Genomic DNA, 25,687 nt, shown 5'->3' with positions numbered 1-25,687 from the left:
CTCCCTTGGAACTTACGCAACCTAATTCCCAACATTAACTGTTTATTATGCTCTTACTTTAAATATTGTATTTGAATTTTTCAGAAGATTATTATAATTCTGTGACAAGTGGAATCAGAATAACTATTTAATTGTCTAATTTCACGTCGGGTGTCATAGTAGGCGGGGTAGGCAAAAAGGATAACCATGACGTAATCTGTTAGGAGAACGTCATAGGATTGTGCAGGATAGAATCTCACATCTTGGAGAGGGGGAGACTATTAATCTTACATCGGAAAAAAAAAGTCCTGAACTGTTGACGAAAACGGGTAAAGAAAAACAAAAGAACACGAGAATTTTACGAGGTTCGGCAATGTGCTTACGTCCTCGATGCCTAGGCGGCGCTAGAAGTTTTATTCAATGATATTTTAGGTCTAGGTTACATCTCTATTTATAATAGAAAACCCTGGTACATAATTACAAAATCAACCCTGTACCGTACCGCAAGGCCTGCGCCCCCGCACCCCCAACCCACATAATTCGTAACCCTACAACGAGACTTTCTTTGTAAGGACAATTGATGTTCGCTTCGCTCACTCCGCTCCATCTCCTGTCCTCTTTATTGGTATATTTATGAGCCATACCTAACAAATCTCCACCTTGGCGAATATCCTGCCCCTTGGAAACTTCAATGTGGGTTGGTTACCTTGCTTCTTTAACAACTCGAAACATTCAACAAGTCCAAGCAATGCTTGAACTTGTCTGTCGTAACTGGCTTGGTGAACATATCAGCGGCATTCTTATCAGTATGTACCTTCTGAAACAAAACCTCTCCAGATGCAACCAACTCTCTGATCTTGTGGAACCTTACATCAATATGTTTAGTTCTAGCACAATACACCTGATTCTTAGCCAAGTGAATAGCACTTTGATTATCACAAAGCAACTGAACTCCACCTTGTTGAACACCCAACTCCTTCACTAAACCAGTAAGCCATAAAGCTTCTTTTGCAGCTTCAGCCGCTGCCATGTACTCAGCTTCAGTTGTAGATAGAGCCACAACAGATTGAACAGTAGACTTCCAACAAATAGTCCCTCTACCAAGAGTAAAGACATACCCTGTCGTAGATCTTCTATTATCCAAGTCACCTGCATAGTCTGAATCCACATATCCTACAACCAAAGGATTATCCCGCTGACTCCCAAAAACAATTCCATGTCCCACAGTACCCTTTAAGTACCGAAAGATCCACTTGACTGCTTCCCAATGTTGCTTACCAGGTTTAGACATGTACTTACAAACTTGACTAACAGCATGAGCTAAATCAGGACGAGTACATACCATCGCATACATCAAGCAGCCAACAGCATTAGAATACGGAACCTTTGCCATATCTTCAGCTTCATTATCTGTCTTAGGGCACTGTTCTGATGAGAGCTTAAAGTGATTCGCCAATGGAGTGCTAACTGGTTTCGCGCTGCTCATCGCAAACCTTTCTAGCATTTTCTCAACATAACCCCGTTGAGATAGCCGCAGTTTCCTTGAGTCTCTGTCCCTGCAAATTTCCATTCCAAGAATTTTCTTTGCAGGACCTAAATCTTTCATATCAAATTCCTGACTCAATAAAGTTTTCAAACCGATAACATCATCCATGTTCTTCGCAGCAATCAACATATCATCAACATACAGTAATAGAAAAATAAGAGAACCATCATCAAGGCTCTTAACAGAGACACAACAATCATACTCACATCGGTTGTAGCCAATCTTGATCATATAGGAGTCAAACCGTTTATACCACTGTCTCGGAGACTGTTTCAACCCGTACAAAGATTTCTTCAATCTGCAAACTAAATGCTCGTTTCCAGGTTGAGTGAAACCTTCAGGTTGCCGCATATAGATCTGCTCCTCTAAATCACCATGCAAAAAAGCAGTTTTAACATCCATCTGCTCTAAATGCAAATCCCAACTAGCCACCAATACAAGTACTGCTCGGATTGAAGTGTGCCTGACCACAGGAGAAAAGATTTCATCATAATCAACTCCTTTCTGCTGTGAAAAACCCTTCGCTACCAAACGAGCCTTGAACTTCTCCCCTTCTTTTTCTGTTACTGCTGGTTTCTTCTTATACCCATTTGCAACCAATCGGCTTCTTACCCTCAGAAGGGGAACTAACTCCCATGTGCGATTGTGATTCAAAGACTCCATCTCCTCAACCATGGCTACCATCCACTTGTCGTTTTCCTGACTAGTAACGGCATCATGAAAAGTAACCGGATCATCACTGCTAACAATAAGTGCAAAAGATACCAAGTCTTCAAAACCCAATCTGTTCGGAGGCTTTATATTCGTCCGTCTCACCCTGTCTCTGGCGAGACTATAATCCTGCAAATCATCCGTAGTGGAACCACCAGAAGTCGGTTGAGAAGTTTCTGGTTTCTCAACTGGAAACTGCTCGAAATCCACCACTGTCGTGTCTTGCTTCTGCTGCAACATGGACTGTTCATCAAAAACGACATCTCTACTAATCACAACTTTCTTCGCAACTGGATCCCAGAACTTGAATCCTTTGACACCTTTCTTGTAACCCAAAAAAATGCACTCCTTCGATTTTGCATCAAGTTTGGATCTCTCATCACAGGTACATGCACATAAGCAGGACAACCAAAAATCCGTAAGTTATCAAAACTAACATCATGACCAGTCCATACCTCTTCTGCAACTTTCCCAGCCAGCGATGCCCTTGGTGATCTGTTGATAAGGTAACACGCCATGTTAACAGCCTCAGCCCAGAAGTGTTTGGGAAGCCCCGCATTCAACCGCAAACATATGGCTCTTTTATTCAATGACCTGTTCATTCGTTCCGCAACACCATTCTGTTGTGGTGTCTTGCGCACTGTAAAATGCCTCTGAATCCCATGCTCCTTACAGAATTGTAGGAACTGTGAATCTGTGTACTCTGTACCATTGTCAGACCGCAAACACTTGATTTTTCGTCATGTTTGGTTTTCTACCTCAGCTTTCCACAGCTTGAACTTCTCAAAAACTTCAGATTTCTGTTTCAAAAAATACACCCAAACTTTCCGTGAAAAATCACCAATAAAAGTAACATAGTACCTAGATCCACCCAAAGACGATGTCGTGGAAGGCCCCCATACATCAGAATGCACATAATCAAGAATCCCTTGAGTTGTGTGCTTCGCAGTCTTAAAACGGACTTTAGTCTGTTTACCAAGAACACAATACTTGCAAAAATCGAGCTTACAGCTTTTGACACCATGCAACAAGTTTCTCTTGTGTAATTCTGCCATACCACATTCACTAAGATGAGCAAGGCGCATATGCCACAATTTTGTCGTATCATCACAGGACTCAACAGAGTGAACTCCACCTGCAACGGTACTCCCTAACAATCTGTAGATATTCCCTGCAGTCATCTTACCTTTCATCACAGTCAATGCTCCTTTAACAATCCGAATGGTTTCCCTATCCTCGTCAGCCTTAGGGATAAAACCATTCTTGTGCAAAGTGCCCAAGGAAATCAAATTCTTCTTCAAGTCTGGGATATGTCGAACACCACTCAACGTCCGAACGGAGCCATCGTGCATCATAATTCTGACATCACCAATACCAACAATATTGCAACATCGATCATCACCCAAATAAACCGAACCAGAATTAACCGGCCTGTATGTCGAAAGCCATTCCCTATTTGGCGTGATGTGATAAGAACATCCAGAATCAAGAATCCAAGCTTCCGTCAATTGTGTCGTTGAAATAGAAAGCATATCACCCTCACTGCAATCAGAATTATCATCCTCGACCACGTTCACAGACTTCGATGAGCCATCACGCTTCTCATTAGTCTGCTTTTTCAACTTCGGACAGTCTCGCTTCATATGTCCCACCTCCTTGCACTTGTAACGGTGAATCGTCTTCTTATCCCTGGATTTGGATCTGGAATTCCGCTTCCCGGACCATGCCTTCTCTGGCTTCCGTCCACGATCTCGATTACCCTTGACATATAAGCTATCGGCTTGAGAGCTTTCCCCTGCATTCTGCTTTCACTGGTTGTGAGCCAACAAGGCTGCAGCAATCTCTTCAACGTTGATAGTCTCTTTCCCATATGTAAGAGTAGTCACCATGTGTTCGTAAGAGGGAGGTAACGAACACAACAGAATCATCGCTCTGTCTTCATCCTCAATTTTCACATCAAGCCGAGCCAGATCAGAAACGATTTGATTGAATACATTCACGTGTTGCGCCAAATCGTGATCGTCCTGCATCTTCAGCCCATACAACCGCTGCTTCAGATACAGTTTTGTCGTTAAGGATTTGGACATAAACTGACTTTCCAACTTTTTCCAAATTTCGTCTGGAGACGATAGATGCATGACGTGATACATGACCTCGTCCGCCAAACATAATCGTATGGTTCCTGCCGCTCGCTGCTGCAATTCTTCCCAATCTTCCTCATCCATCGACGCCGGCTTTGAAGATCGCAAAGCCTTCAAGATCCCTTGCTGCGCCAATAGATCCTTCACCCTCGTTTGCCACGAATTTTGCTCCTGACATCTGATACCAATTGTTGACAAAAACGGGTAAAGAAAAACAAAAGAACACGAGAATTTTACGAGGTTCGGCAATGTGCTTACGTCCTTGGTGCCTAGGTGGCGCTAGAAGTTTTTTCAATGATATTTTAGGTCTAGGTTACATCTCTATTTATAATAGAAAACCCTGGTACATAATTACATGAACTTATAAGCAATGGTGTATCTTATTAGATATATCTTTTGAAAACAGGATAATAATTGGTGATAAAATATGACCAAACTTTAGATTAATAATTTGTGTTATTTGAAGTGTTATAATCGTGTTTAAATTATTACATGTCAGTGATTTTGATTTAATGAATCTTTTGCATGTTGCGTATTGTTGATAAATCGGGCAAAGTAAACGAAAGAACACAAGAATTTTAACGAGGTTCGGCAATGTGTTTACGTCCTCGGTGCCTAGGCGGCGCTAGAAAATTTTTATTCAATGATAATAGGTTTAGGTTACATCTCTAATTACAAAATTAACCCTGTACCGTACCGCGGGACGCACCCCCCGCACCCCCAACCCACATAATCGTAACCCCCTCTACAAGACTTTCTTTGTAAGGACAGTTGATGTTCGCTTCGCTCACTCCGCTCCATCCCCTGTCCTCTTTACCGGTATATTTATGAGCCATATCTTACACGTATTTTTTAGTCATATTTGTATTGTTTTTGTTTATATATGATTTTTTCTCTCCATAGACTAAATTTTTGCATGAAATACAAAAACTATTAATGACTACCATTATTAAATCCATCATTTGTTAGCTTGGGAAATCATCAATTTGACGTCTAAGTTTACGGCTAGAAATTAAATTAGGTCTACTTAGGTTTTGATACAACGTTATCCCAAGGAAAAATATTTATGCTCTTTGTAATTAATGTTTGTGAGCTATTTCAACTAATATCTTGGAGAATAGATTCATCAATGAAGAGCTCTTTTGGTACAAAAAGTATCCATATCTCATAGGATTCTATGTACTTTCCTTGCTATTATCATTTCTCTTTCAAAAGTCCAGTTGTTCTCATCAAGTGTTTTGGTATTCGTTTTTGTATTTGATTTGTACTTTTGTAATATCAATTTGGGTGAATGATAAATGTGTAATTTAAATGAATATATTTATATTTTTAAAAATTAATTGTATTATATATCTCTGAATTATAACCCTCGTTTCAAATTAATCCTTAAACTTTTATGTACTCCAATTTCTTCCCCAAACTATGACACTCATTTTAAATTAGTCCTTAAAATTTTGAATATTCTAATTCCATCCCTAAACTATGACTCTCTTTCTAAATTAATCCCAAACTTTCAAATATTCCAATTTCATCCCCAAATTTATCCAATTATCTAATTAGTTTCAACCATAGTTTATTTTTTTCTCAAACATATAATAATATAATTTGGCCTAACGATTTTATTAACAAGAGATTTGATTAGTATATGCGTATAGTTTGTGATGCAATTAGAATGTTCAAAAGTTTGGAACCAGTTTAAAATGGTTATAGTTTGGGATGAAATTAAAATGTTCAAAAGTTTGCGGACTAATTTAGAATGATAGTTATAGTTTAGGGATGAAATTGAAATATTTAAAAGTTTAGGGACAATTTAAAATAGGGATCATACATTGAAGACATGTGATGCAATTAACTCTATTTTTAAAGTGTTTGTCAAGAATATATTTTGAATTTAAATTAAACATAAGAATTTGAATTATTTGATAGAATTAGGACAGTAAACAAGTCGTGTTGAGTTCAAGTATTCTTGAAAGAGATTAAATTTAAAAAATCTAAAACTAAGTTCAACTCTACTAGAAGATTTACGAGTTTAAAATTGTTAAGCTCGACTAGAATTAAAAATGAAAAATTGAAGTTCGACTCGAGCTTGAAAAAATTTAAACTCGAAACATTGTTAGACTTAGTTCGATTAAAACTTGAACTCGAGCTCGTTTCAAACTCGAACTTGAACATTAAGTACATGAAAATATTATATTGCGTTTTCAATAAAAATACATATAAATATTAATATTATTAATTAAAAACTTAAAAAAATCAAGTTGCTCGCGAGCTTTTTAAGTGGGTTACTAAGTAGTTCGCTTTAACTTGTTAAGAACTCGAGTTAAGTTTGACCTTAAGTAAAGTCCATTTGAATCAAGTGTTAATTGAGCTTTGACCCAATTGAATTCGAATAGTTTACGATCTGTCTTGTCTCATTTACACCCTAGAAAGAATAGGAGGATTGTGACCCTAAATTGCTTTTTTATATATAATTGGTCAATTGAACACAGTAGAGGATGAATGTTTGGGCTTCAAAAATATGTGAAAAATATCTGTATAATTTGAATGAGTTTATGTCAGTAAAAAAAAAGAAGAAAAAAGGATGAAGGGAAATCACCAGTTTCAGACTGAGATGTTTGCAGAAGTTTGATAACGAAATGAGGAAAAAGAAGCGAGCAATGTTGATGATCTGGTGGATGATAAAAGCTTGGAGGAAGCTGCAATGCTTTTAATTGTATGTACCCTCTAAAGTTAAAACCTTTTTGAGCCTATTCCCCCATTAGCTTCCTGCCATCTTTCCTGTTTATGTAAGAAAATCACCCCACTTTACTTTGTGGTTAAAACCTTAACTTTCACTTCCAATTATCACAAGGATTACACCCTCAAATTACTAAAAACCCAAAACAATGTGGACCAAATTAAAATTAAAATCTTTACTAACGTAGGATTTCAGTCTTGTGTGTGTTAATTAATTAAATAAATATTTAACCAATAATAATAGTAATCTAGGGTTTAGGGTTTGAGTTAGGATATAGGGAATAGGATTGTAGGGTTGGGTTGGAGTTGGAGTAAAGATTTAAGATTAGGGTTAAGGGTTTAAGATTGAGGTTGGAATTTTGTGTTTTGATTAGGGTATTTATGAATGTCTAATATTATTGATGACGCCCGTAGCATAGTTTTATTGGATTTTTCTTTTAATATCAACCTAAAAATATAAACTTTTGTGAAAAAAGAAGCAAAGGGTGTGGGCCAAAATGAAATAAAAGATATTTATGCTGAATCAAATCTTTAACAACCTAAAATTTCAATTCTGTCTGTGCATTGGTGCACATCTTTACTGTATATATTTCCTAATTCAATTCCAATTTGTTTGCTTCCTTGCTTGCAAAAGCCATTTAATTCACAATGCTGATGAGAATTGAGTTCGTCTTTAATGTTCGAAAACTCTTCAATAATGTTCCTTTGATTCACATGTGTAATCCAAAACCTCAAAAACGTGTTTCTAAATGGTTTTATCCAACAGATAAACAACAAAACCCAGAAATCTCTCCTGTATACTCAAGTTCAAAGCTTCATTTCATTGGAAGATCAAAGAATGAATTACCAGGAAAGTTCAAAGAGACACTGGCATGGCATTTTGGGAGAAGATAAAACTGTACAAGTTCATTAGGGGGAACTGCAAGTTTCTTGCCATTTAAACAAGCAAAAAGGACAGAACATGACAATGTAAAGCACCAATCCACACAGGTCAACTATACTCATGTTTTGTGTAATTAATTTATTTATTTTTAATGATGTTAAACCAAATCTTTTTTTTCTGTTTAGGGTTGTTACTTTGAGTATGAGGCGTTGTCACCTTGTTAGGATAAAAGTAAAATATATATTTACTTTACATGGTAATTAATAGAGAAGAAGAAGAAAGGAACACAGGCAGTAACTTCTGCCTACTGTCTCATCTCTTTCAGTATTCTGGGCTCAATATATATATAATATATCTGTTATATGTTCTTACCGTTAGCTTCCTTCTTCACGTTTGCTGTTTTGTCAAAAAGATACTTTCTGTGCAATCTGCATGAACTGATGATAGCTATACGAATTCAACCAAATCCATCCGTACATGACCAGTAGAATGCCAGATTTCTATAATCATTTTTCAATTTTAATATTTGTAATAGAAAAAGTGGTATAGGGGAGGTGAAAAACAATAGGATGGGGCTCAGTTTTTTTCGTTTAAGAGACTTGTGTACTGGTTTTACGCCACCTCCTCTATCTCGAGGTCGCTTCCTATGGTGCAATGTGGCCTCACCTATGCCTCATTTCTTCACTTTTTCAGTATTTTTCCTCTCCTTTTTCTAACGGGATAATGTGATGAGATTGATATTCTATGAATTTTAATTTTTATCATAATCAAGGATTTAAATAGCAGTCATCATATATAATGATAACGTTATCGCCAAAACCGTTATTGTATGATTATGATGCTAGTAATAATCACAATAGCATCTATTATATCTACAATGGCGATAAATATAACGCGACTGCAACCTTAATTTGAATTGGTGTCATAATATTTATTGTGTGGGGGTTGTAGAGAGGGTGAGTCTGGCGAGGTAAGGACGAGACGTGAGAAATGCCTTGTTTTGATGGAGGCAGGTTTACGGGACCAGATGGCGACCTATCCTATGATTCTACATTTCCATTTCTCTCCATTTTATTTTACTTCTTCTAAATAGCCGACAACAATCCAGCTATTCCCCCCTTTAAATTCACACATTAACAACATTGTAATGCATGCACCCCAAAAGTGAAGTAAACCCAACCTTCTTTCGTGTTCTTCTCTAGGCAATACACTTTGTTGCACCCAAAAAGATAGTTTTTAGAAACACCCTTTGCTAACTCTCGTTTTCCTGGCTTCTTTTGGTCTCCTCTGGGACCAAGTAAAGTACTGATAAATTTGGTTCGATTTGAAGGGGAAAGGAGACAAAGCAAAAGAGCAGAAATGGATTGGAATAGCACCTTTCGACCCTTTGTTTCTCGACCCGAACCTTCTCTTAACTTCCTCTATAACTACAATTACGATCAGTATCCAGGTAATATATCTTTATCTGGACAAAACAAGTACTGAGTTCAATCTACTATATGCCTTTATTTGTTGATCATCCTCTTTTTTTGTAAGGTATGGAGATGAAGCATCAAGGATTTGTTGCAGAGGTGGGGAATGGAGTGGTTCCAGGTTTGAAGAACAGCTTTAGCATCGGCAGCAATCAAGATAAGAAGAAGCGTTTAACGAGTGATCAGTTGGATCCGTTGGAGAGGAGTTTCCAGCAAGAGATTAAGTTGGATCCCGACAGGAAAATGAAGCTTTCCAGGGAACTTGGACTTCAACCCAGACAAATTGCTGTTTGGTTCCAAAACAGGCGTGCCAGATGGAAATCTAAGCAGCTTGAGCGATTATATGATACGCTTAAACAAGAGTACGATGTTGTCTACAGGGAGAAACAGAAGCTTCAAGATGAGGTTACCATATACATATATGTATATATATATCTTTTTATAAACGAATATAGTATTTTTTCTCTCTATTTTGTGGCCTAACCCTAACCAATACTTGTCAATTCAAAATGAGTTGATATTTGATGAGCTGAGGAAGCAATGAAATTTTGAATCCTTTATGCAGGTGATGAAACTGAAAGGTATGCTAACGGAACAGGCGACGAGAAACCAAGTGTCCACAGGGTACACGGAAATCTCCGGAGAAGAAACGGTGGAAAGCACCTCAATCCGCAGCTCAAACAAGCCGAGGATGGCCGGAAACCACCAGCATCAGATGGCTGAATGCAACTACCTTTTCAATCTGGAGGAGTATAACCCAGTTTCATCTCCCTACTGGGGTGTTCAACTGCCTTCTTATCCCTAATAAACTACGTAATCTTAGAGTGCTTAAATTTAGCTTAGATATTCAGCTTAGATCTTTTAGTTTGTAGTAAGATTCAGAAAGATGTAGTGATGTTCTGGTTGAAGAAGCCACTGTTGAGGAATATTGACATGACGTTAGTGATTAATATATATATATATATGTTTAAGAAGTGATAGGGTGCATTAATGAGTATTGGATCAAGAGCTTGAAAAACTTTTTGCATGAATATGGCTGAGTTTTCTTTCCTCGTTTCTGGTGCAATTGTTGGAAATCTGAATGAATGCTTTAGAGCCACTTCAAATGACAATTTTAATGGAGTACGTTTAGAAGGATGAAGCTGGTTTAGGACACCCCCCAAAAAGAGAGAGAAAACTTTAGGGTATATGAAACCTGAAAATCAGTTGGGAAAATTTTAACATTATGTTTGCTCAAATTCAATTTGAGCCTAAAATGAGTTTATTTATATATCCAACAGTAAACAAAGTTCATTAAAGATGGATATGTAGGATGATAACGGTAACAAACCCATCCTTTTAATCACAAAACGAACAATAATTAGATTCCAAGTTATTGGGTGCTTACTAATTCGACAATACATATTAAAATTCATTAACTGTTTTAAATTGACCTACCAAGTAGTTAGAGTTTCAAACAACTCCATCTCTATTATCTCTCTTTAGGGAAAATTCTAGTATGGATGTCATTTGAGGTATAAATTTAATTATCAGTGTTTATTAAACCAAGCAGTCAAGGAATAAATGGTTTCAAATACGTTTGAAAGGACTAAAATTGAGATTTTATCCATTAATTTTATAAAGAATGATCAAATTCTTCATTTTTCCATGGCTTTTAAGTGTTATTTAACCAAAATGCATACTGGAAACATGCATTCTCAACTTGATCAAATTCCGAGCATGTAGGTTGATGAAAACAAAAACGAAATCAAAATCCATAAAATTACTTCATCACTCAAATTCAACAGTCATAGCATACCAAAATCATAAATGCAAAAACAACATGGCCACCAATGCCATTAAATCCATAAAATGACTTGGAAATTAACATAGTACTAACCCTACTTCTCTGGCCAGGTAAAAACAGATAGTAACTTAGCAACTCAACGCTTTCCACCACCACCACCGAGCTTGGGACCTTTTGGTGCGCCACCCTTGGGAACATTACCCTTGCCCTGTGTCTTCTGTTGCTTTGACGCTACTTCAGCTTTCTTTGCCTTCTTTTCATCCTTAGTTTTCTTGATTCTTTCCTTGATTTCTCTGCAGGATTAAGATTAACACAAAGTATTCCCCATAAATACAAAATTTTAATACATGAAAACCAACAATGACAATGATTAACGAAGCTTATATGTCAAACGACAAAACACACCTGAGTGCAGCTTCCCTGGCAGCATCACGGACTTCAGGTTTCTCACTCCTCTTCTTCTGATAACTTCTAAAGTGGCACCAACAATGGATCGGGAGTAAGGCTTCTTGGTGGTACGTCTCCTCTTCTTAACAGCCTCTTGGGCGATGTCCTAAATGCATGTAAACAACTTGGAAATAAACCACTGGGCTTAGAAATAACAAAAAATAGAAGGCAGTCAGCTCTAAACATGTACTATAAATCATGCACTCTAGTTCCAACTTTTATCAGATTGATAAAAGAACAAAAAAGAGAAGCCTAAAATTGTTCACTTTTTATTCATTTTATACCAAACCTTAATATGCAGTCATAAAATCGTCTTACTAAACAAACAAGATAGTTGCTCACACGTCACAGCCTAGATATAATTACTTCAGATGCTGCAACTTGATGTATAGATACGTGCTGTTGGTACGCACCTTCTTATGTTGCTTCCTATACATGGCTGTCCATGTAAGTTTTGATGGCTTCAGACGGTTGTGGAAGTATCTCTTGCATTTTGAATTGGAAAAGAGGAAGACCTAAATGAATCAATGAAGACAATTGTTCATTTTAAATGTAACTATATAAGATTAACTACTTGAGATCACAACTCAAAGAAAATTTACCTGAGAATCAGAGCGGACGAATCTGATGCCTTTCCCGGGGTATATCTTGGCACCACTAAATCGACAAAGCTCAGTCCTAACATGCCAACATCACAAGTTCAGTATGAGATTTGGGATATTAAAAATACAAAATCATTATGCATAATGCAAGAACATCTATAGATAATAACAATTTCCACATGGTAATTTTACACCAAATATAATATATACCAATATACGAGCCTAATCATTCACTCCAACTTTCATGTCATTAACCATATTTAACAATTATCACCATTAGAAAGAAGATTCAATTTGCAATTGAAACGAACACTAGAACCTTCAAATGACATTAGCTGCCAAAATCTCGATGCCAGAACTAAAATAACATTCCATTTCCATTCACATAGCTAAGAACTAATTATATTTCTTTTACGTGTAACTTTAGCAGCCAATATATTTTACATTTTTTTTTTACTTTTCTGCAAAATAAAATAAATTCAAAACATTCAGCTACGATCTCATGCCAAAATGAACCGATTAAATATTAAATATTTAATACATCAAAAACTAAAATAACAATTTCTTTTTCCAAAAATGAAAGTTTTTTCAAGATCAAACCATTAAATTTCGATTAAGGGGCAATTTCAAAGAAAAAAAAATGGAAATGTAGGGAACGTACTTGAGAACCATGGCTGCCGCCGCTGTTGCTCCGTTCCTTTGATTTGGAAACCCTAGCGGGCGTTGCTATGTATTGAAGGGAGTTGAATGAAGGGCCCTTATATTGTTTTAGAATTACGGATTACCCTGAACGGGCTGCGAATGGATGGATAGCTGGATATGGACCAAGCCCAGTATCTAAAAAAAGGTATTTTTAAGAATCTAAATTATTAATTATTTTACCAAACATATGGAGTATATGGTTTTGGGAAGATGCACTCAACCAAAATCCCATCATTACACACAATCCAAATTCCCTTATTAAAGAATGGGTAAATTATATTAGATACCACTAAATTTTGTCTACTCACTCGCTTGCACTATTAATTTTTTAATTTCTTCAATTATAATACTGAATTTTGATTTTATATTCAATTATATCACTATGTTGTTAAGTTAATAACGGCCACGAAAATATGAACATTGCTTATTATGAAAGTAACAACGTAGACCGTTTAATAATATTATTTCAACTAAATATGATTCGTGTAGGTTTTTTACCCTTTCTATTTCATATAAACACCTCTAATTTTTAGAATCCTAAATTCCTAATTCATTTTACTGCAATCCTAAATAGAAAATTCAAGGTGACTAACTTTTGAAACTCATACTCGATGAACCAACAATATTAAATTTCAAGGTCACTCAAAGCAATCTTGAGTGAACTCGTCAACTTCTTAATTTACTTTTTTCATTAGAAGATAATCACTCAAATAAACTTATTTGAGCAATTTTAATAATTTTTTAGTAGAATAATCTACATCTAATTCATGAATTTAACTCTTAAACCATAGGAATAACTTGCCAAATTCTATATTTTTACAAGCCTTTTCACAAAGATTTTTTTTAAGTGATGAAGCAACATACATCTGCGGGATTCCCAACCAGCTCGACTGCTACTGCAACAGCTTTTACATATTTACCACCATCAACAAGTTTACTAACTTCTGACAGTGCATTTGAGGACGTTTTTCAATAAATCATCGATTATCGGTATATTTATCGATCTAACACCGGTCAGATTATATTTTTTGATCTAACACCCGTAGCAGTAAAGCGCGCCCCTGAACCGTGTATACGTTGATTTGGCGTCACGTGGGTATAGCGCGCCCCCTGCCCGGCGATATACGATGATTTGGCTCACGTGGGTATAGCGCCCCCTGATCCGCGCTATACCTAGGTATCTGACACGTGGGGTATAGCACGGTGCAGGGGTGCGCTATACCCCTAAATACCCGTCCCTCTACACACCAACCCTCCCTATAAATACCCTCATCCTCAATCACTTTTATCACACCAAATTTTCTCAAATTCTTTAAATTTCTCTCAAATACTCTCCCTTTTTAAGGTATATTTTATAATATTTTTACTATTATGTATATAATTTATTTAAGTATTTTACTTTATTTAATATTTTACTAATATAATTCTTTTGCAGATATATAATGGAAGGTAGTCTATTTCGCTCGGATGGAAATCATATATCTCTACAGTTTGCTGATACGATAACATTTTAACGTTTTAATTTAATTTAAATTATTAGTAATATTTAGTTGATTTATGTAATGCATGAATATTAGATTAAGAATTAAATATCTCGACACTTTACTGATACGGTAACATTTTAACGTTTTAATTTAATTTAAATTATTAGTAATAATTAGTTGATTTATTTAATGCATGATTATTAGATTAAGAATTAAATATCCACTTTGCTGATACGTAACATTTTAACGTTTTAATTTAATTTAAATTATTAGTAATAATTAGTTGATTTATTTAATGCATGATTATTAGATTAAGAATTAATTTTTGTAATTATTTATTTTTAGGAGAAGGACCGTGTATTAGATCCTTTTATTAGGAATATTAAGTTAGTGATACCCAGTTGTGTCTTGCCGTATTTAGTAGAGGCTGGATTCGGTTACATAAGTAGATATCAGAGTCATTGTAAGATAGAGCCAAACCTGATTTTTGCCTTAGTAGAGCGGTGGAGGCCGGAGACCCACACATTCCATCTTCCGTGCGGAGAGTGCACGATCACGCTTGAGGATGTTTATATGCACCTAGGGCTTTTAGTGGATGGAGATATGATATCGGGGATAGCTTCCGGTTCTTGGACTACTTTGTGTCGGGATAGTCTAGGACGTGTCCTGGAAAATTTTATCGGAGGTAGGATACCGTTAAATTTGTTAGATGCCAATTTTCGGGAGTTGAGCACAGACGCCTCTGAGGATGAGGTTAAGATGTATGCACATGCATGCATACTGCAGCTGATAGGAGGGTTGCTGATGCCGGACAAATCGCGCAACCTAGTTCACTGTATGTGGTTGCGATATCTTAGCGACTTTCGTCTCGTCGGATCATTAGTTGGGGCTCGAGTTTTGGCTTTGCTATACAGGGAGATGTGTAAAGCCACTGACTACAGGCGTAATGCTATCGGCGGATGTCTCCTGCTGCTGCAGTCTTGGGCATGGTATCGATTGCCCTTTTTATGTCCCGTTGTGAAGAACCCATTTGTATTTCCACTACTTCTGAGGTAATTATAAAACTGATTTTGTATATTAATAATTTTATACAGCGTATAAAATTTTTTATCAGGAGCTACCTGATGATTAGAAAAAATTAGGGTACTAATCGATCAGAAGGCTGGCACACAGGTATGAATTTTAATGTTTAAAAATCGATTTTAGATTATAGTTATATAATTAGATTATTATTTTGATAAAAATTATATATTATTTGTTTTAGTTTGAATGGGTGTCATATTCTACTGATGATGTGAGGGCGGTGATCCCACCTGAATTGAGGGGTCCATCAGATGTTTGGATGGCGATGGTCCCTCTGATCTGTTATGCAACCATCGAGTGGCATTCCACTGATCGCGTGCTCCGACAGTTTGGTTGTTTTCAACCAATTCCGGAAGCACCTCGCAATATGGACGAGTTGCATAGCTTAGATAGACGCGACAAGACAGATAGAGATTGGCTGGTGAGGCATCATGAGTGGGTCGTGTTGTGGGAGGATCGACATCGGCGTCTTCCCTGTAGAGAGCCAATTTTTTATGACATTTTGATGTATGCTGAGGATTATTATGAGTGGTTCAACAGTAACGGGAAACTGTTTCTACTTCCCGAGGATGCACGAGGGCAGACCTTTCCACGACGTTGACAGAGACATTCACCGACACAGCACCATCGTCCCCCGACTCGTGGATGGAGAGCAGGTGCTTCCGGTTCATCCTCAGCTGCACCAGCAGGACCTTCCCAGCAGCCACCGCAGCCATATATGATGATGTCATCACCTTTCCATTACCAGATACCGCCTCCTTCACATGGTTTTATGACCCCGCCACCGTCACAGATGGCCCCTCCTGGAGGCTATTATGAGTCTATGTTTGCATATCCGACTTGGGGTTTATATGCTGGATATTTGGCAAATTCAGCCTCATTACCCATGGCCGCAGCACAGACACCTCTTGTACAGTTTTCACACTCAGCGATGTCTGTTTTCCCAGTTTTTCCAGTTTCGCAGGCCGGTTGGATAGTAAGTCATACACCTCCAGGTCTTATTCTATGGGGGCACTTCATTGTCATCAGCTCTTCATCAACCTAATGTACCTGCTCAGGACGACGACGACGACGACGACGATGATGACGACGACGACGACGATGACAGTGAGGAGTCAGAACAAGTGATACGAAGAAATCCTCCTCGAGACCGATAGCCACTGCCCTGCGGAACACATTCGCGACGCATGCATCGATAGATTTTTTTATTATATTTGTATTTACTTTATTTTGTTTAATTTATTTTTTATTATTTCTCATTAATACTTACTTTATTTTGTTAAATTTGTTGGACTTTTTTAAATATTTCAGTTAATTTTGTTTATTACCATTTAATTTTGTTAAATTGTTATTAGTTTGATAAAATTTAATGATTGTGTTCATTTTTTTAATCTTCATCAGCTATTATCGAATGACATTAACTTGAAGTAAATGCAAATTAAAATACAAGAATTATTATTTGATAAACAAATACACATGAGAGCAATGAAGTGGACATGTTTTTCTAGTGTGTCCTGGGTTTCTACAATGGCCACATCTTCTGTCTTGTCTAGATCTTTCTCGAATATCCATATCGCAATGAATTCATTGGATTTTGGACGACCACGCTCCCTCAATAAACTCAGATTTGGTACAATCGAAAGCCAATCTTGAACCTCATCAGGGTCTTTGTCATTACCTATGGGGGAAACTCAAATTCGTATACCTTAAAAACTTTAGATAGTAAGTATACGGGATCCACAAAATGGTTATAGTCTTGACGTGTATGCGAGCAAGCTGCTATCACATGAGAGCATAGATACTTCAGAGCTTGAAAAAACCCGCAGTCGCACGTTCTGTCCCTTAGATGTACTCTTAACGACACAGCTTCAATCCCTTGAAGAGGTCGCGACAGCTCTGTGACACGAAACATTTCATGCCTTCTAGAGAAGCTTGTTACAGACATTCCATTTGATACAACAATTTTTTTATGTAGATCTGCAACTAATCTAGGGTGATAGACATGAACGCCATGCATCCAGGTTTGAGCTTGTCCCCCGAGCTTCGCAAAAAACACCCCCAAATAAAAATATGTAGTTTTTACCAAAGCCGCTACAGGTAAGTGACATGCACCCTTTAAGGTTGAATTGATTGCCTCAGCCAAGTTGGTCGTCATGTGTTCATATCGATATCCACCATCATATGCGTTCGTCCACATTTCTTTATCGATGAGGCTGATGTAATCGTATCCTTCCTCGTCCTTCGCCCGCAAATCTTGAAGCATTGATTCAAACGTTCGAGGAAGTAGTTCGTAACCTGATCAAAAAATGTATAACTTACAAACTTGTTTTCTTTGCAAAATTAAAATGATCAAAAAAATGTATAACTTACTAACTTGCTTTCACTTACCCATGTGCACAATTAATTGACGCTCATCATTCTTCTTGTACCTTCAATGATAGTTCGCAGCAATGTGTCGAAGACAATACCTTGGACAAAGGGTGATTGCCACATTGGACCCAAATACTTCATTGCTGCTTTGATCCCAGCTCCGCGATCTGAAATGACACAGATTTTTTCCCTCGTGATAACATGTGCACGTAAATTTCGGAGGAAAAAAGCCCAAGAATCTGTATCTTCTCCTTCGACAAGAGCAAAAGCAACTGGAAGAATGTTGCGATTGCCATCTTGGATAACTGCCAATAATAAAACTTGCTTGTATTTTCCATACAAGAAAGTCCCGTCGATCTGGACCACAGCTTGCAGTATTTGGCTGCATTAACGCACTGTGGGTAACTCTAAAAAACTCGGTAGAATTGGCATCGATCGCGAAGAACTCGATCATTATGGTATGTATAGGAGGTTTCGAAGTCCACAATTATCCCAGGATTCAATATCTGCAGCAGCCTAAACCAACCTGGAAGTTCGTTGTAAGATGCATCCCATTCGCCATGAAGTTTGACAATGGCATTTTGTTTTGCCAACCAAACTTTTTTATAGGAGATAGTGTACCCATACTGCGATTGTATAGCTGAAATCAACACTGCAATAGCTATATGAGAGCTTGCTTTTACCATGGGCATAATGGCTTGACATATCACTTCAGAGTCCAAGTTGGGATGATCTTGGTTGACCCCTCCAGCACAACATGTGTGAGGACCGTTGTATACTATTAGTTCCCATATGTTGTTTTTCCTCTTCATTTTCGATACACGAACCATCCAATTGCATCCGTTTTCACGTCGGGCACAGTAGCATACATATTTTTCGGTCGATGATCGGTTGATTCTGGACTGAACAGAATTACAGATATTGTAATTTTTTATAGCCATCATTGCTTCTTCTTTTTGCTTGAAATACTCACCAATCACCGTAAAGTACATGTCAGCAGGAGGGTCAGTTTGTGCCACATTTCCTGGAACTTCATCATCATCGGAGTTGAATTGCGGTGATTCTGGGTGAATGAATAGTCCAGTCTCAGCACCATCCGCACCAGGCTCACGAAGCGATTCTTCTGGTGAAGATGATGGTTCCTCCATGCTCTCCACATTTAGGTCGAAGAACCTACTACTTGCATGCCTTCCCCTTGAACTGGAAGACATATCGACATTCAGATCGAAAAAGCTCGCAGTCGAATGCCTCCCACTGGAGCTTTAAGCCATCGTGTCAAATGGAAACTGCACAGATGGTTGCGTCGATGGCATCTCCATTTGGTCAAAGAAATTTGCAGATGAATGCCTTCCCCTTGAACTGGACGCGGTGTTGCCATACGGATTGTTCGTGGACCCACCTCGGTACATATCATAAGGAGTTGCGGATGAATGTCTCCCCATTTTGGCATTAAAATCATTACACATTACTGTAGTCGGGCTGTCAACTTGATCAACTTGTTCAGCCAGCCCATAGTGTGAGCTTAAAGATTGACCCCAAACAGCACGCACTTGAACAAAATGTGCATACATCTCAATAGTGGCGTCTGAATAATTACTTTGAGCTTCAACCATCATTTGAACATCATTATTGTTCGAAAGTTCGAACGCTGTATAAGTTAATGGCAACAATGATGTTGGAAATCTGTACTACAACGACGACATTCTTCTACTACTTCCAACATGAATCTTCCTCGAAATCTTCGTTATCAGCTCCTCAAAAGTTATGTTTCTCTTGAATGATATTTTAACACGCTCATTTGATACGAAAACAACGCCGGTTTCATCTTCTCAAATTTCACCATCATAATAAACAATAGCTGAAAGTCGCGCCATTCTTTGAGTTTAAAAGTACAACAATATTATATATGCAAAAAAAATAACTGAAACAAACCTGATTAAATAAATTATATATGAACGAAAATATAACACAAAATTTTTTTTACACATCAACGTAAATAATTTAAATAATATAATTTTATATTATTACATGCACCGCAAAACTATTTTGACGTATGCTCCCTCTTTTCAATTTTACAAACATAAAAATTAATTAAAATAATTAGTATAATATTTTTTCAAATAATGATAATAAACAATAAGTATAATTAAAAAATTATAACAAAATTACCTTATAACGAAAAATCGCACGAATTTCTAAATCAAATATGAGAAGATTGTCAGAATTATTACTCGTTGACGGAATTGTTGTATTAATTTATAAGAGAGGAGAGATGCAAGGAGATGTGAGAACCGGAGGAGTGTATTTATATAAACATATAAGGCGCGGTACCTGCACCGCGTTATATGTAATTATTATATAGCGCGGACCAGAGACCGCGTTAAATATAGTTTTTGTTCGGCGTATAGCGCCCCCTGATCCGCGCTATACCCCACGTGTAACCCAGTCAGCGTATTGCGCGGTACAGGGGGCGCGCTATACTCCACGTGGCCCAAATCAACATATAGCGCGGTTCAGGGGGCGCGCTTTACTGCTACGGTTGTTAGATCGGGAAATATAATTTGACCGGTATTAATCGGTAAATATACCAATCACCGGTGATTTTTCAAGAAAAACACCGCATTTGAGGCATTGCAATTTGCATAGTCTTCAAGATCCCCAGTCTAAAGTGTGTCCTCCACAAATTATTCATAATATGCAATCATTTTATATTAATGTTTCTCACAATTCTAAGATAGAGACAGATATTGCACCATCGTGTAATGCATACACTTTTTAAAGATCTTATCATTCATTTGATCATTTTCTTATGCTTGGTGCCAGGAGTATAAAATGGTTATGAGAAACTTGAACAACTTTTTTAACAGAACTTCACAAAAAGAAAATGAAAATGTAGTTCCAGTCCACCGTTGAGCTAGATGAGTTCGGAAGCGATGTTGCCCCAATTCATGGTCAGTCCAGTAGTTTGCGGGTTCGCTGAAGATGACTTTCAGTGGTCTTGAAATTTAACACCATGAGTCCATTGAGCAAGAGTTCCAGAGGTATGCCAGTGCCACCGCGAGTTTCCTATTTGAGATTTAGGGTAAAATGAATTAGGGATTACAGGTTTTAAATTGACTGAGTTTTGTATGAATTAAAAAATATAAAAAAACTTGCATAGATCCTATTTGGATGAAATAATATTATTAAATGATATATGTCGTCACTGTCACGACAAGCAACGTCTATATCATTGTGCTGTTAAAGACTTAACGGTCAAGTGATATAATTGAATATAAAATTAAAGTTTAGTATTATAATTAGAGAAATTAAAAGTTTAGTTATATAAATGATTTAATAGAAAAAGTTTGGTGGTATCTTACTGAATTTACCCTAAAATAATTAATAAAAAGGAAAAGAAAAGAAACCCGTTTCAAAGTACCTCCCGTCGCTCCCGACATAGACATAACACAGCCCACACAAAAAACAACAGCGTCTTTTTCTTTTCTTCTTTATTTTTTTCCCTTCATTCCAAATAGAAAAAGGAAATTCCCTCTCTCTTTCTTAACAGTAGCTGCAACATGTACTTATCCAGCTCAATCTCATCGACAAACTGTTGATTTTTTTTTTAATTTTTGTAAAAGAAATAGTTTTTAGTTTATTTTTTTAGATTTGAAAGAGGAGGGAATGGGAGACAAGGAGGAAGAAGAGTGGAGCGGAAGTGAGAGCGACGATCACACGTCGGAAGACGAAGGGGCGGAAGATTACCGGCGAGGCGGTTATCACGCCGTTAGAATCGACGACACTTTCAAGAACGGACGTTACGTTGTCCAAAGCAAGCTCGGTTGGGGCCATTTTTCCACCGTTTGGCTCGCTTGGGACACTCAGCTCTCTGTACATCCCTTTCTCTTCGTGATCAGCTTAATCTATCTACTTTAATCTACAAGTTAGCTTTGTCTTCTTAGCTGTAGTTCTTTTGTTTCTTTTAGTAATATCTGGTTATTGTGCTTTCCGATTCTGTAATTGAATAAATTTATCCCCCAAAAAAAACTATTTTTCTTTTTTTTGTGAGTAATATTTTGATTGACTTGTTGTTTAGAAATTATAGAAGAGAGAATATGCAGGGTTAAAAGAACCAATTAAAAGGCTTTATCTGAGCTGAGTAAAAAGAAGAAGCTTTTATCTGAATTCTCAGATAATGCATTTGTTTGCTTCTTCAGTTTTGACAATGAAACAGCAAAAATCTCTAGAAAATATGATTTATTCTTTTTCAAAACTTAGGTAAACTGCTTTTCTTTATGTTGGGCTTTAATATATATTTTTTTAACTACAGCGTTATGTAGCTTTGAAAGTACAAAAAAGTGCTCAGCATTATACTGAGGCGGCAATGGATGAGATAACGATCTTACAACAGATTGCAGATGGGGATAAAGAGGATAAAAAATGTGTAGTGAAGCTTTTAGATCATTTTAAGCATTCAGGTCCAAACGGACAGCATGTTTGTATGGTGTTTGAATACCTGGGAGATAATCTCTTGACGCTCATCAAGTACTCGGATTATCGTGGCATGCCTGTTCATATGGTCAAGGAGATATGTGTTCATATTCTAGTAGGCTTGGATTACTTGCATAGGGAGCTTTCCATTATACACACTGATCTGAAGCCTGAAAATATATTACTCTTGTCAATGATCGATCCGTCTAAAGATCCAAGAAAGTCAGGAACTCCTCTCATCCTTCCCGGTAGCAAGGACAAGATTTTGCTGGACTCTTTGAAGTCTATGAATGGGGACTTGAGTAGATATCAAAAGAAAAAGATTCGGAGAAAGGCTAAGCGAGCAGCTCAAGGGTGTGTGGCGAAGGAAGTTTCTGCAGGAGCCGGTATGGACCCTGAAACATCTGGTGCAGCTGAGTCATCTACGAGTGAAAACCCAAATGTGAGCTCTGTTGAAGATCGTCCCACTAGTTCTAGCATTGCCAATAGATTGTCTGATGCTGATGGTACAAAGGATACTGGTCAAGCAAGTCAAGGTAATAAGAGAGGAAGCCGCTCCACAAGGCGGAAACTGTTGGCATCAGTTGACTTAAAATGCAAATTAGTTGACTTCGGGAATGCATGTTGGACATATAAACAGTTTACTAATGATATCCAGACGCGACAGTATAGATGTCCTGAGGTGATCCTGGGATCTAAGTATTCTACGTCAGCAGACCTTTGGTCATTTGCTTGCATTTGTTTTGAGCTTGCAACGGGTGATGTACTCTTTGACCCTCATAGCAGCGAGAACTTCGACAGAGATGAGGTATTTTATTTACAATGCTCTTATCCTTTTATCTTTGTTTTTGCATCACATGTGATGTTTGTGTATCATTTTAAGGTTCTCAGCCTCTTTAATGAACGTACATTCAAAATGTGACATTAATCTTTAAAGGCTGTGATGCTCTTGTAAAGTTAATTATTTATTTCCTTTGTTTTGGAAAGGTAAAAATGAAAAAGAGAATATACTATTGCATCTGAAAAAGAAAAGATGCTATAAACAGGGATAAAAGTGTGTTCTCTTTTTCATATTACCGAAAACGAGTTTGGAGGGGTTTTCTTTGGATTTGTCATATCTTTAATCAATAATCACATTACTTTGATTTGGTTCGCAGCTGAAATGCTGAAATTTTTTACCTTAAGTGGACCCAGTAAGACTTTGTTAGGCTATTTGTTTTTGTAAAAGAAGGATGAGAAATGAAAGAGCAAAAACTATAGAGGTGTGGTAAACTGAAAATTTGTTTCTTCACTTTTGGAGAGATTTAAAAAGTTCAATGGCGGGAAATCTTTCATCTAGCCCGCTCTTGGTTATATTTTCATCTAGTTGTTTTACTTCAGGTTCCCACTTCTCTTGATCTCAAAGGAATTCCAGTATTCATTTCTGCCATGCTGTAACCTTAAGTTATGTGCATTTAGTATCTGTGTTACTCAGACTTGGGTATGAGTGTTGGGTATAGATGTCTTTGATATATGTACGTTCATTTTTTGCTCTTTAAGTCAAAAGTCAATGGAGAGTCATTATATTATTTGGAAATGATAGTTGAACTGAATGTAAGTTTATCATGCTTGAGATAAAAGTTGAATGATCAATGGAGAGTCATTTTCTGACAGCATTTACCTTTTAAAACATAAGATTTGGTCATTCCCACTTGGGGAATCTTGTTGGTTTGTATTGCCATGCATTTTTGCTTCCTTTTTCTGGAAGCTGGCTCAATTCAGAAGAATAACATTGTTTTTTGTACATTTATAAGCTCATGATTCTGCAAGGATATCGTTTTTGAACGCAATGTTTGAAGATGAGGTTTATCGACGGTGTTTATTACTTTGGGTTATGTGCTTCTAAGGGTTTTCTCTCTCTCATCCACCCCTCCACCCACCCCCCCCCCCAAAAAAAAAGTATTTATGCACTGGAAAGGGGTCAATTCTCATGCAACTTTCAGAGTAGTCACTGCTCAATTCAGCTGTTTCAGGTTTTAGTTTTGAAAGAGCTACAAACAGCTGAAATTGCTGAATGGTGGGGTAGCATTTATGGATATCCTTAAATTATTCTTAAATCTTTGGAGTGTGCCATCAAATTTTGTATTAGTTTTATGTATTTGAGAATATCTGCGTTGTGTATACGCTTTTTGTTTATGCTTGTACTTATGTCTGCATTTGTAAATGTGTATTTTGGCAGCACTGAATAGTTTTGTTAAGCTGTGTGCATACAGGAGCATGGCATACTATTTACTTACTCTTTCGGCTGTATGTTTTAGTTTTACTTCTCTAATGAGTAATGACTGATTTAATTTATTATGAAGCACAAATGTTCTTCAGTTGGTTCAGCATTTTTATCTATTTAAATTTCAGGTCCGAGTTCCATCATAGGACAAGCGAGCTATTCTTTAACCATTAAACCTAAGCTGATTTTGGGTCTTTTGAAATGTTAAAAGGAATATGCCCAATGAAAAACATGGACTATTACAAAAACTGTTATTTTTATTTGCATTTGAATCCTCTACAAAGTGCCATGGAGAAAGTTTGAACTCGAAAATCTTAAAAAACAAATGGACTGAAAGTTGTTCTTTATAACGATGTTTTGGTTCTGAATCAAAATATATGCTTTGATGGATACAATGTTCTTATCCCCTCTGCGCAGGACCACTTAGCTTTGATGATGGAGCTTCTAGGAATGATGCCGCGCAAGGTGAGAATTCTGATTTCTACCTATAAGAAGTTTGATTTCTTAGAACTGTATTTCAACTTAAATCATGGAATGTATGCAGATTGCCTTGGGTGGCCGTTATTCACGGGACTTCTTTAATCGACACGGTGATTTAAGACACATCCGTCGGTTGCGTTTCTGGCCCTTGAATAAGGTGCTTGTGGAAAAGTATGAGTTCAACGAGCAAGATGCAAGTGGCATGACTGACTTCCTGGTCCCGATCCTTGATTTTGTACCCGAGAAACGTCCCACTGCAGCTCAGTGCCTTCTTCATCCATGGATCGATGCAGGCCCCCGACTTTTAGAGCCATCGGGATCTTCATCGCAAAACCAAGTTGCTGTTTCCGAGAAAAAGAAGGGGGAGATGGATGATATGGAGGCAATGGAGGTTGCAATGGGGAATGTTGCCATCAGTGCAGACTCTAAACCTGCCAAAGATCTCCGGTCTACTTCGAAACCCTCAAAGGCAGCAACTTCTTCCAGGTAGGAAATGTAATTCTTTTACAAATACATATATATTATTTTT

General features: G+C 37.3%; 2 protein-coding genes and 1 pseudogene across 2 annotated transcripts; 2 read left to right on the top strand and 1 right to left on the bottom strand.

Moving 5' to 3' along the window:
* The first annotated feature begins 1,970 nt into the window (after window positions 1–1,970).
* LOC120207537 (serine/threonine-protein kinase spk-1-like) lies at window positions 1,971–25,687 on the top strand. The gene is made up of 8 exons (XM_039206986.1): window positions 1,971–1,982; window positions 6,406–6,414; window positions 20,047–20,060; window positions 21,481–21,488; window positions 21,560–21,815; window positions 22,255–23,223; window positions 25,096–25,143; window positions 25,223–25,687. Exons 5-8 carry the CDS (start codon window positions 21,609–21,611, stop codon window positions 25,646–25,648), a joined length of 1,650 nt encoding a protein of 549 aa, XP_039062917.1. The 5' UTR covers window positions 1,971–1,982; window positions 6,406–6,414; window positions 20,047–20,060; window positions 21,481–21,488; window positions 21,560–21,608; the 3' UTR covers window positions 25,649–25,687.
* Window positions 9,303–10,305, top strand: LOC120207538 (putative homeobox-leucine zipper protein ATHB-51). The gene is made up of 3 exons (XM_039206987.1): window positions 9,303–9,446; window positions 9,533–9,873; window positions 10,034–10,305. Exons 1-3 carry the CDS (start codon window positions 9,356–9,358, stop codon window positions 10,271–10,273), a joined length of 672 nt encoding a protein of 223 aa, XP_039062918.1. The 5' UTR covers window positions 9,303–9,355; the 3' UTR covers window positions 10,274–10,305.
* On the bottom strand, window positions 11,208–13,077 carry LOC120207539 (annotated as a pseudogene).

Source organism: Hibiscus syriacus, unplaced genomic scaffold (genome assembly GCF_006381635.1).
Source record: "Hibiscus syriacus cultivar Baekdansim isolate YM2019G1 unplaced genomic scaffold, ASM638163v2 tig00014862_pilon, whole genome shotgun sequence".
NCBI classification, from domain to species: Eukaryota; Viridiplantae; Streptophyta; class Magnoliopsida; order Malvales; family Malvaceae; genus Hibiscus; species Hibiscus syriacus.
This window is presented reverse-complemented; position numbering and strand designations above follow the sequence as displayed.

Excerpts from the sequence above, each read along its gene's own strand:
- LOC120207537 (XM_039206986.1), top strand. The coding sequence starts at position 21,609 with ATGGGAGACAAGGAGGAAGAAGAGTGGAGCGGAAGTGAGAGCGACGAT. Across the intron at positions 21,816-22,254 it reads CTTGGGACACTCAGCTCTCT|CGTTATGTAGCTTTGAAAGT; the intron begins GTACATCCCTTT and ends TTTTAACTACAG. Across the intron at positions 25,144-25,222 it reads TAGGAATGATGCCGCGCAAG|ATTGCCTTGGGTGGCCGTTA; the intron begins GTGAGAATTCTG and ends GAATGTATGCAG.
- LOC120207538 (XM_039206987.1), top strand. The coding sequence starts at position 9,356 with ATGGATTGGAATAGCACCTTTCGACCCTTTGTTTCTCGACCCGAACCT. Across the intron at positions 9,447-9,532 it reads CAATTACGATCAGTATCCAG|GTATGGAGATGAAGCATCAA; the intron begins GTAATATATCTT and ends TTTTTTTGTAAG. Across the intron at positions 9,874-10,033 it reads AACAGAAGCTTCAAGATGAG|GTGATGAAACTGAAAGGTAT; the intron begins GTTACCATATAC and ends TCCTTTATGCAG.